Raw genomic sequence first — 13,037 nt, forward strand, 5'->3', positions numbered from 1 at the left:
AAAATTACAGACCTCTCTCATAACCTTTTAATCTATAATTCTATAATTCTAATTTCTAATATTACAGTACATGCAGTAATTTCACAAGCGTGTGTACCACCTGCTTATGCTATGCTGTCTATTGCCATATTTCCTGTCTTTTATTCTTTATTTCTCACATTATTCCTTCTCTTTGGATTTGAAAGGACAGAAAATGAACAAGTATTTCACAAAAATTTTGGCTTAAAATTCTTATTTTTACTCAATGAGTGATGAATGAGTGGACCATATAATGACGATTAAATACCGCTAGTCTAGCCTTAACTGTGGGGCAGAGACACCTCAATAACATAAATTCCATTAATATCACATTTTGTTTACTGACATGTAACATTAGTTAATCTAGCTAGCAGAGCAGCTTGTGCTGCAATGAATGGTAAGTTATGAAAATTGCTGGCAAAGAAATGTATACTCTAAATGACAAAGACAAAGCTCAAGTTAACTTGTTCTACAGTGAGAGGCAGACGGACAGGCAAAGTGACATGGGCGAAGTGTCACAAGTGAACTTCTCCCCCTAGAAACTCCCCAAAAAATGATGTTTAAAGTCTATAGTGCTAGCCATGCTAGCATCACAGCCACCTGTGACCTTATGAGAGATATATAAAATGTATAAAATTATATTGTATATAAAAACTGTACAACATGCTAGTTTAGTTCAGCTTTTTAACACAGAAAGTGGAGCAGGAGAAATTTTAAGCTTGCCATGTGAACAACCTTTTAATGCGCAACCTTTTAATTGTTTCATTCACATAATAACAAATGTCCTACTGTTCATGTGTAACATTAGTTAATCTAGCTAGCAGAGCAGCCTGTGCTGCAATAAAGTTGCTAAGTTATGAAAACTACAGGCAAAGAAATGTGTACTCTAAATGACAAAGATGTGTTTTTTGTATGCACAGTGTGGTGTTGTGTATTTTACTATACTTTCCATATCTGTAATGTAGGCTTAGTGGTATTATGATACTGAAAAAAGTAACAGTGCTGGCGTCCCTAGCAAATGAGATGTAAATAGATAATGGCGATGAACACTGGTTTTGTTTGAACAGTCAAAGTAAATACATAAACTGCTGCTGTGTTTTATTCTTTAGCATCCCCAATTGTTGGAATTGGGGCTGTATTGGATATTGGTAAAATAGCCATAAATCTGATCAAATGAGTTTCTTATTTTGCCTTTGAACACTATACATGTGCATGTCAGTCTCAAATGGCTTTTTTATACATATTCATATATATATTGTCCAAACTCTTCTGGTTTATTGGGGTCAGTATTTTCCATTGTTTTCCATGTAATTACTGAATAATCACCCTTAGGATGCAATGAAAGTCAGAGTGTGTAAGAGGTTACATAATCATGAATATTTAACCTTGAAAGCTTGAAAACGGATGAAATCTTCCTGTAACTATGGTAAAACTACAGCAATACATAGCTGGCCTGCCATGATCAGCAGAAGCTGGCCTGCCATGACAATGCACCCTAAACCTCAAGACTCAAGATTCAAGATTCTTTCATTGCCAAACTGGCACGCCTGGATTTGGTTATAGCTCCTTGTGTAAAAGCCCACCATAACCAATAAAGAATGAGGGAAACAGAAAACCACAGGAAGGCAAAAGGTGCAAAACAGGAATTCATTAAAAACATCACATAACAGTTAATAAGTCAGTCATTCAGTCATCCCTTCATGGGATTAAGATGTATAGAAATAATTTAATATCTTGGGTTGTGCAAATCCAGCAGTGTGATGCAGGACTGTAACACAAACATGCTCTCTATTCAGATGCCAGAGACTGCCGTGATCACAAAAAGCATGGCCTAAGTGCTTTAGTTTATCCTTCCATCTCTTTATGCAACCTCTCCCCATCACTTCATCCATCCTTAAGAGTGACGGCAGGAGGCAATCAACAGAATGTAACTGAGAAAACAAAAGAACAAATCACTTGCTCCCCTTACACTCTCTCTCTCTCTCTCTCTCTCTCTCTCACTCGCTATCTGACGGCTTCTTTGCAGTAAAGCGTTTTGTATGTAGTCTCAGGAGAGGACCCTGCTGCTATAAATATGAGTAAATCGCGCAGCAGAAAGTAGGCCAAAGCTCCTTCTTTGCAAGCTTTCACTCCGAGTCGCTCTCCCTGATGCACACCGGTGGTTTGGTCTGCTGAGTGTCACTGTCTCAGACCTGCTGGACTCATACCTGCTAACAATCACACCGCTGTAATCTGAGTGTAATCACACAATCACACAATTATACAATCCTGCAATCATGACTGTACCATCATACCACAGTACACCGTAATCAAGCCCACAAAGCAACAGGAAGCGCTAAAGCTTGGGTATATTGTGTCTTGATGAGTAAGACTTGGATGATTGGAGGATGAGTAGCTGTGTTTGTGCAAGCCTCACACTGACACCATTCTCTCTTTCTTTTGGGGGTGTCCTGTTCACTTTCTGAAAAAAAAAAACATTCAGCCATATTCACTTAGAGCTATATGAAGAACATTGGCTCATACTATAGCCACAGAAGACTGGGCTCAGCTGTTGAAACTGTCCTTTATGAAAGATTTAAAATAAATTAAGGAATGTGAGGATTTTTGTAATTTCATAAGCCTCTGGAATGAATTCTAAGAGTAATTACTGGAGGTGAACTAACACACTGAACATTAATAGCCCAATACATCAAAGTCCTAAGAAGTTATTTTTACTCTTCGTGTCTGAGTGGATCATTGAAACAGTGCACTTTTCCACACATGCAGTGCACACACACACACACACACACACACACACACACACCCATAAATACAGCACATCTGACAGTTTCCCTCACACCAATAACTTAAGAATAACAATGCCAGTAGTTACATGGAAATTCAAATATATTTATAAAGCCTTCAGCCTTATGCCTAAACCACTGCATACTATTGCCAGTATTGCATGATAAAGCACAACCATAATAGAACGGTTTGTGATAGAGCCTCGTCACACTCACATACACTGTGTGGACAAAAGTATTAAAAAAAGTTTGTTCTGCTTTTCTATCCAGGGAAGGCATTCTACTAGATTCTGAAGCATTGCTGTGAGATATTGCAGCGACAAGAGCGTTAGTGAGGTCAGGATGTTGGATGATCTCCACCCCACCTCATCCCTAACTCTCTGACTCATCACAAAAGTATTGATGGAGCCCCGTCATTCCAGATAACACAGTTCCACAGCTCAATGCTCGGGGGGGAGCTCCTGGAATTAGGCATGGTGCAACTTAATGAATGCATTCACTAGAGAAGGGGTGTTCACAAACAATTGGATATATAGATTGAATCTCTATTACATATTACAAATATGCATCTTTGGGAAACCAAAGGGGGTTTATCTATGGCATTGCTCAAAGAACCATTAGTAGCACCTTCATTGTTTGTGATGGGAGTGTTCTGGGTTTGTCATTGCTGCTCACATCGCTTGCTGCTTGGACACATTATTCATTCGCGTTCTTTCTTACTTGTTTACTTCTTTAACAGCTAGTGGTCGTCACTGGGCTACAGATGAATCATGCGGACTGATACAGATAATAGAATACAGTGTAAGGTCAGCTCGAACTGTGGTGAAATGAAAAAGTTATCTATGTTTAAGAGGCTTCATATTATAAATATTTAAAAGATGCAGAAACTGTGAGAAATGGTGGAAAAAATGATCGTCCATTATTAAAGACATGAATCTGCTTTTATTGTCTAACTGACGTGTAATATTTCCCTTGTGTTTTAAAATGATAATTTCCACATTAATAAAATACACTATATGTCCAAACGTTTGTAGACACTTCATTCTAATAAATGCATTCAGCTACTTAAAGTTGCACCCATTACTGACACAGATGTGAAAATGCACACACACACACGTTTGTCGAGTCTCAGTAGAGAAATACTCCCAATAGAATGAGACTCTATGAACCTATGGAACCATTCTTAATGCCAGGTGTGAGCTAGAAGGGTATAAAGCCTCTCAGCATTGAGCTGTGGAGCAGTGGAACTGTGCTTTCTAGAATGATGGGGCTCCATCCGATACTTTTGGGATGAAGTGAGGTGGTGATCATGATCCAACATCCTGACCTCTCTAAAGCTCTTGTTGCTGAATGCAATCAAATCCTTACAGCAATGCTCCAAATTCTAGTAGAACGCTTTTCCTGGAAGGGTACGGACTGTTATTCCAACAAAAGCAGGATAAACTCTTTTTTAATACCATTAATTTCAGAAGAAAGAATGACTGAGCAGGTCTCCCAATACTTTTGCTCATTTATATTGGATATTACATTAGCACAGTTGTGTCTTTCCGCTTTCATGTGTTATTGTTATATATTTCATATATAACTATTCGAAATGCATTTAATAATGCACAAGTTTGGATCCAATAAAGTCAACATCTTTCTCAGTGGTTCCATAGACACATGCGCTCCTCAGTGCTGTAAGCTACTGATGTGGCTCTGGCCATTTCGATACACAGATACAATAGACTGGAATACAGGCTGTTCTATTTTAAAAGCAATGATGGGACACGATTCATTGCTCCTCATGACAGACACACATTTAATCTTTCATCCGCTGCTCATTTTGTTCATTTCCAGTGTGCCTCATCTCCCATCATCTCACACCTTTTAAAGGACACTAATGATCAGAGAGCTGCTGCTGTGTCTGCGTCTATCCACTCTAACGGCAGCAGTCTATCGCACCAGTCTGCTTCTTCACTGCCTCTTTCTTCTTCACTTTCGTCACCTTTCAGCCTCACTTATGCTCCCGTCTCTCTAGAGGAAAGATCAGATCAGTAAGCTGAAAGCTTAGTCTTCAATTTCACATTTTTCACCTTTTTCAATTTCACTACTTTCTGGACTGGAGATCCTAGTACTGTATGGTAGATACTGAATATGAAAGCAGTCATGTACATGTTTGATATACACTCTTTAAAATAAAGGTCCTGCAATGGGATCTTTGAGGGAGGGCATAACATTATCTGTTTTGGTTCCATAAAAAAACATGCTTGTAAGAGAGATAGAGAGACAGAGTTACTGTCTTCTGTCCAGGAAACACTTTCTACTAGACTGGGGATTTGATTGCATTCAGCGACAAGAGCGTAAGTGGGGTCAATTTTAATCACGTTGGATGATCACCATCCCACCTCATCCCCAACTCCTCCCAAAAGTACTGGATGGAGCAACATTATTCCAGTTAACAAAGTTTCACTGCTCCTTGGCTTAGTGCTGCGGGCTTTACACTCCTCTATAAGCCACACCTTACATTAGGCATGGTGCCAAGAGTATCCCGTTCTATTGGCAGTTATTATCTACAGGAATGGGTCAGCAATGGGTGCAAGGTAGCTGTATGAATTCATTAAAAGAGGTGTCCACAAATGTTTGGATGTATTGCAACCCTTTTACAAACATGGTTCATGGCATCTCTCAATGATTTTATTGTTGAGAGTATGAGAATAGGATCATTGACGTTTGACCACTGAAATTGTTTGGTAAAAATAAAGTAGAACAGCCATATTACATACGTTTGTGTATAGACACACAGCTCACAGCAGGCATTCTTTATACTGTATGTGGCAAAGGGGTAATATAACTGTGTGTATGTATATAAGTGAACCTGTGTCATTGTTGTGTGGGCCAGCTTAATAAATGTCTGAACTGTGGGCACAAATAAATCTCAGACCCTGCAGAGATCTACTCCTGGTTCTAAAACAGGTTTGAAGATTCTACACAGCATAATATTTTTCTAACTATGTTGGAAAGGCTGTGCTGAAAAGCAGAGAAGCAGAGTAGGGACTGGTGCCATGTCATTTGCCATGTGAAAACAGCAAAAAAAATGAATCTTAGACCGACCAGCTTTACTTACATACTGGTTATTACCAATGGCATTAGCCTAATCCATCAAGTAAAAGGTCCAAAGCAACATTAGCAACATTGGCAACCCTAAAATAGCAGCTGTAAAATGATGTTAACGCTCCACTGACTTGTAATAGGGAGAATCTTGGAGAACTCTGTCACTGTCACTGCTGGGCAGCCGGCTACTGCACTGGCACGTGAATTGCGCAACATGACATGGTTCTTTTACTTCAGGTGCTCTCAGTTTATTAAGAAATTCACATGTACAGCTGTCCATGAGGATGTGTTTAAAGTGCAATTCACTTGTATTGCAGTGGAATAAAAGTGAATTACACTCCCCATCTGTAGGAGGAGCCCTGGAGCAAAAAATACTATTTCTCACATAATGGCCACGAACACTCTCTAGGGTGGAGATTGTAGAGCTCTGTTTGCAGAGTTTCCTTGATGATGGGCTTATTGAAAATGCTGACATCCTGATACTAACTTACGCATGCTTGGTGCTGACTAACAACAGAGTTTACGCTTTTATATATGCAGTATATCACTTTGTGTGTGTGTGTGTGTGCAAGTGTGGTGTGATTTTCTTCCCCCTTTGAGACTTTCATAACAACTAATTTCCAATATTAGTACATTTGAGGATTCACTTGATAAATTGGTATAAACCTATACTGTCATATAATATAATATGCTGTATATAAGAAATATACTGTTATTCAAGAAATAGATGATGTGAAAAAAAATACTTACAGCCAGAACTAGTATGTATTGTGAGTCTATTGCACGTGCATGGAGATACATACATATGTTTGTGAACACCCCTTTTAATTAATGCCTTCAGCTTCAAGTTGCACCTATTGCTGACACAGATGTACCTATTCCCTGACTTCACTAACGTCACTTGTCGTTAAATGCAATCAAATCCTCACAGCAATGCTTTAAAATTTAGTAGAAAGTCTAGAATAGTTACTCAAACCAAAGCAGTGCAAATCCTTCTTTTTACTCTTGATTTTAGAAGAAACAATAAATGAGCAGGTGTCCCAATACTTTTGCCTTTAAAGTGTACTTCTTGCCCCTCACTGCCTTTGAAAATTAAATATTATGACTCTAATATAAAAACCTAACCTAAAATATGCCGGTTTTTAACTGCTATTCAAAATCAGGACGAGTCGAAAGACATCAAAGCCGCAAAAGTCACACTTTTACCCCAAGAAGTTCAATTCATTTCTTTTGGGTTTCAGTAATAAGGATTTATGAAGCTGGAATAAGCGGATTCTGAGTCTGCCCTTCACTCCGGAGATTCTACTGTCTTTGTTTCTATTTCATTTGGAGCTTTTGTTCGGCCTCCCCTGGGCTTTGGGAGGATCAGGGGTTTTGGGATCAGGGAGTGGTTAAGTAACCACAGAAAGTCAGGTTAGACACTTTTATTCAGAGACACCAAGTCCTCTATCAGTGAGCAGCTAATGCTTTTCGCCTGATCTCTTCATCATTAGAGCATTACAAAAGTCAGAATGAAATTGAACACGAGCTGAAGATAATTCAGATGAAAGAAATGACAGTGGATGGGATTAACATAAATTACTGGTACATGTATAAAGTAACACACTGTAAATAGACTAACTGTGACTGGAAGAACTGGAAGATATTTAAATCATAAGAGGGAAGTCTGGAGCACAGAGAGGTCAGGACAAATCCAGTGGATCATTAAACACATGAAACTCGGTTTCAGCAGATGGATATTTAAAGTTGGGCATGATTAGAGCTGAGTTTATCAGGTGATTGTGAAGGCAGTGTATTAGTCTTATGTGATCTATGCTCTATGAAATAAGTGAAGGTGAGAATTCAGTCACCTGAAGAGGCTCTTCACCTCTCTCCCCAGAGAACCGTGAGCGGCCCACATCACTGCCTCTCTGCTCCGTACCTTTTAAAGCACCTTTATTCTTAACCTCTTACTCTCCATGACATTTATTACGCCCTAAAGATTACTATTCAGTAACTACATGGAAAGCAATGCAAACTGGCTGAGATGTGATTTAGCAGAATAATAATAACCTCAACTAGTTTGAATAGACTAAAAATTCAAAGATACCTCTAAGCTTAGACACTACTAAACACAAGTCAATAAGCTGACCACTCTGCTATTCGCCCAAGTACTCTTGGAAGAGGAGGGTCTTCAGGATAGTGCAGTTAGCAATATAATAGGTGAATGTGGTACACTGTGCAATAAATTAGGATAATGTTTGGCTTCACTCTGTACTCAGAAGATCTCCTGCTAAAAGAAAAGTGTTTGCATTTTGTTTATAATAGGAAAATGAAAAGATATGTGGTGCTGGCTAATCCAGAAAAATTTAAGAAGGTCTTTCGAGTTTGTCAGACACTAGAGGGCGTAGAGCATTTGAACAAAATCATAGTTTATAAAAGTTTAATCGTTTTTAAAGCGAAAAAGGTCTTAATTTTCTCAACACAGAACACCACCAAACGTTTCAGCACTACAGACATATTTTTAAAAGCTTTTCAACTCGAGTGATAAGACAACTGTTTCACCAACCTGTCAACACTCAGTAGCAGTAATGCTAGCGTCTCTATTGGCTAAAATTATACTATATTATATAGTATAATATGTATCTCTTTGCGTTGTTCAGTGAAATCATTATATATTCCAAAATTACAGGAAGATCTAGAACAAGTTTTTAGACACTATTTTAACTTTAAGACTTTAGCCATTTAGCTCCATTCACCCCCATTCAAGAAGAATAGAAAACAGCGGCACCACAGCATGCTGCTTTTCACCGTTATGGAGCTTCTCAAACATCAATGAATGGCTGAAAACTCCTGCAGAAATGGTACGAAACCAGCATTCTTCTGTGGTTATGTATAGAGTTATGGTTTGGATAAGTTTTGGTTATGTTTAAGGTAAGGTTAGGGTTAGGTTTAGTTTATGTTAGCTCTGTGTTATGTCTGTGTTTATGTTAGCTCTATGTTATGTCTGTGTTTGTTAGCTTTATGTTATGTCTGTGTTTGTTAGCTTTATGTTATGTCTGTGTTTATGTTATGTCTGTGTTATATCTGTGTTTATGTTAGCTTTATGTTATGTCTGTGTTATATCTGTGTTTATGTTAGCTCTATGTTATGTCTGTGTTTGTTAGCTTTATGTTATGTCTGTGTTTGTTAGCTTTATGTTATGTCTGTGTTTATGTTATGTCTGTGTTATATCTGTGTTTATGTTATGTCTGTGTTATATCTGTGTTTATGTTATGTCTGTGTTATATCTGTGTTTATGTTAGCTCTATGTTATGTCTGTGTTATATCTGTGTTTATGTTAGCTCTATGTTATGTCTGTGTTTGTTAGCTTTATGTTATGTCTGTGTTTGTTAGCTTTATGTTATGTCTGTGTTTATGTTATGTCTGTGTTATATCTGTGTTTATGTTAGCTCTGTGTTATGTCTGTGTTTGTTAGCTTTATGTTATGTCTGTGTTTATGTTATGTCTGTGTTATATCTGTGTTTATGTTATGTCTGTGTTATATCTGTGTTTATGTTAGCTCTGTGTTATATCTGTGTTTATGTTAGCTCTGTGTTATGTCTGTGTTTGTTAGCTTTATGTTATGTCTGTGTTTATGTTAGCTTTATGTTATGTCTGTGTTTATGTTATGCCTGTGTTATATCTGTGTTTATGTTAGCTTTATGTTATGTCTGTGTTTATGTTAGCTCTGTGTTATGTCTGTGTTTGTTAGCTTTATGTTATGTCTGTGTTTATGTTAGCTCTGTGTTATATCTGTGTTTATGTTAGCTTTATGTTATGTCTGTGTTTATGTTAGCTCTGTGTTATGTCTGTGTTTGTTAGCTTTATGTTAGCTTTATGTTATGTCTGTGTTTATGTTATGTCTGTGTTTATGTTATGTCTGTGTTTATGTCTGTGTTTATATTAGCTCTATGTTATGTCTGTGTTTGTGTTAGGTAGTAAAATTTGCCTGGTTGCTTGGTGACCATTTCTGTTGTTTCTGTTAATTTCTGCCTGCCTGGGTTGCGTTAGTAAAACCAGCATATGCGTGAGGGCCGACCTGTATTTAGTCACACATGTAGGAAGTCCTGTTGAGACCAGGCTCCCCACTACTGTCCATGTTAACACTGTTGACAGGGTTTGCTAACTACATTAGCACTCGCATCACAACCAGCTCTTCTTTTTACGTCTATAGTTTAATATTTATTATACCAGGGGTTTTCAAACTTTTTTATACTTGTTTGTTCTGTATGAGAATTAATTAATACATTACACTAATATTTGGGTTTTTTATTTGTATTATTTTGATCCATGTTGTCGGGTATGTTTGGGTTTCCCCAATGAAAATTCCCTGTTAAGTGCAAAAGAAAGTAAACATGCACTAAAAAAAAAAGCTCTAAAAAAAGTTCTGCATCTCGGCTAGGTCAACAGTTCAATTTAACTTGAGGCATTCAAAAATATTAGAAACATTGCTGAAATATGTTGAGTCTGTGTCCCCTCATCCTCAGTTTGTTTACTGTTAATTCTTGTCTGCAGGTTAGGAAGACCCCCATGTCCTATTCTCAGACTTGTGACCATGGAAGGCTGTGGCATTGATGGGATTCAGACTTATGATCCCCTGTGTCTTGACAAGTTGGACTTTGGCACTGATGTACATCATGTACATTTCTGTGTCCAAGAAAGAACAGGAAGGTAAATTTATCTAGAACTGTGTTTTATGTAGTGTAATTTCACAGCTCTAGAGTGGCACTAACTGCTGTGCATCAGGTACATGCCTCAAGCATCGTCACATGCGCAAGATTTCCTGTTTAAAGAAATAGTGTGTCTATTCTCAAGTGCGACACTTAACATGTAGTCTGATGTACCTATGCACCAGGTAACGGGAGACAGTGTGGGGATTCAGTCAGTCACAGAGAATTTAAACTAAATGGAGATGAAATGAACATCTGCTGACCAGCAAATCCAACTATAAGACATGGCAGGACATCAGTTTATTTAAATTTCGCAATCATAATTTAGTGGCTTTTGATAAAATCAGCAACCATTTGCAGTTTTTGCTCATGAGCTTTCATGGTTTCATAAGTTTCCTTCTCATGTTTATCTCATCTAACAAACTAGCCAACAACTAAAAAGCAATGCGCACCAATGCATTTTTCCACTCATTTCCTAAATGATTGTAAATGCTACCTTAAAGGCCACATTGCTAATGTAAGTGCTTTGGAAGTGTGAAAATGGAGTAGTTCCCCGCACTGGTCTACAGCAAGGTTCATATGACAATTTTGACATCTGTGTCAAAAAGGCATGGACAGGTTTGTTGTGGGTGGAGAAGAAGTTGACAGTTTGGAAACCCCTGTATTACATGATGTACTGAAAATGGTGACATGATGGCAAGAGAGGGAATAGAAGGCAGGAGGGTATAGGGCAATTTCAATCATAAATATTATTAAATCATAATATAGTATTTTTTAATGGCTTAAATAATAATTTTAAGTGCACATTAATATTGCTAATAATTTAAATCTGAAAGGTAATGTTTGATCATTTGTTTGTTCTACATTCTACCAGTCCAATTAGTCTTAGTTAACATTCCAGCCTTTTGATGTCTGTTCAATGCGCAGCAGAGTTTGCTTTAACATCCTCATAATTCAGAGCATCCAGTGACATTTAGGGTAAAAATGAATGTACTGTAAAAGATATAGGGTTTGAAACATTTCAACTTCTAAAGGGTTTTTCCTAGTGGAGAGTAGCTGCTTGTTGCCGGAATTCTTAATATGTTTTTGGTGCTAAAGACACAACATCAAAGGTCCATACAAAAATGCCATATGTCAAAGGAAGATGGGTTGTCACATACTGTACCATTAATGACAATTGACTGTAATCTCTGGTTTCTAGATATATTGCTTGTGTGTGTGTTACGAAGTTGTGTTTGTGTGATTAGACTCACTGAAAATCTTTGCCAATGCTTAATGCTAACCATGCCAACAAAACTGTGAGTTTACACTTGATTTGTGGTGACAAATCAGTTTAGACTAGAACTCAAGACCTCTAGACAAACAGCTAAAATTGGATTATTTAGGTCATCGATACATCCTAAAATAAATCCTAGAAAAAATCCTATACAAATGACCTCTCACCATATGTTGATCCTTTCAGGGAGTTTAGGTCCAGGTCTCATTAAACATTGAATCAAACTCTACTGACAGCACTCAGCACTGTCCACTGGGACCACTGCTGCTTGTCCTTCAGTCGGTTAAATCTTTAATCTGACTCTTAGTATAGCTCTAACTTCGGAAACAGCACTTTCTGTCGGTCTGAAATGGAATCTGGGACAAAAAGTTTTATTGTGATGGATTCTGTACAGAAACTAGCAAAGAAGAGGTGGTGGGATGATGCACTTTGGAAGCTTAAACTTCCCAATCAGAACAATTTATCCATTTATCTTAGAAGTTAAAATAAAGGAATGAATCTCGTCTTATACTTTAATGCACTTCTGCAATTTTTGAGCTAAACTGCCCCCGCCCCAAAAAAATCTCTCAACTTTTTATGACACATGGCTGCTCATTGCCTGTCTCGCGCTGTTTACGGAAGCAACTCCGCATGAAATCAGATAATGAGCAGCTTAACATCAGTTTTGCCAGTTTTATTTCCTCTTCGTTTCACTATTCGGATGATAAACAGTAGTTATTCCTACCTTGATGCTGCTGGAGGAGCGCCTCCGGCACTGGTTTGACGCTCCAGCAGTCTGGTTCATGTTTCAGCACCGTGGACAGCTCCCGCGCGCCGCGCCGCTGTGGCCTGGGCTGCAGTTCGACTCGGTTGCTGCTCTCCTATACTCTCCGCGCGCGCTACAGCCCTCCCGCTCTGCTTGCCGATGACATGCCCGCGCGCTTAGCCAATCGTGCCTCGCGCTGCTGGTGCGCCAGATGTGCGCTAATGGGCGCGGAATGAGAATCATGAGGGGGTTTCTACAGTCCTGAGAGCTGCATTCGTCAGAGTGAGATCTGCCAACCCCGTGCTTATAGACTGACAGTGTTTAATTTATGCGTGTGTGCAAAGTGATTGGCTGATTGGAATAGAACCTGTAATATTTGTAGTATTACTTGGTATAGTATATGGTATATCCATTACTGGTACAGGCAGTTG

General features: G+C 38.4%; 1 protein-coding gene across 1 annotated transcript in view; it reads right to left on the reverse strand.

Moving 5' to 3' along the window:
- The window catches only part of LOC140560962 (inactive dipeptidyl peptidase 10-like), a 59,457-nt gene extending 46,802 nt beyond the window's left edge, over positions 1-12,655 (reverse strand). The window contains exon 1 of the mRNA XM_072685704.1: positions 12,586-12,655. Within this exon, the coding sequence (XP_072541805.1) occupies positions 12,586-12,645 (60 nt within the window). The 5' untranslated portion in view covers positions 12,646-12,655. The remainder of the gene's footprint in view (positions 1-12,585) is intronic.
- Positions 12,656-13,037: the final 382 nt, after the last annotated feature.

The sequence above is a fragment of the Salminus brasiliensis genome, chromosome 8 (genome assembly GCF_030463535.1).
Source record: "Salminus brasiliensis chromosome 8, fSalBra1.hap2, whole genome shotgun sequence".
NCBI lineage: Eukaryota > Metazoa > Chordata > Actinopteri > Characiformes > Bryconidae > Salminus > Salminus brasiliensis.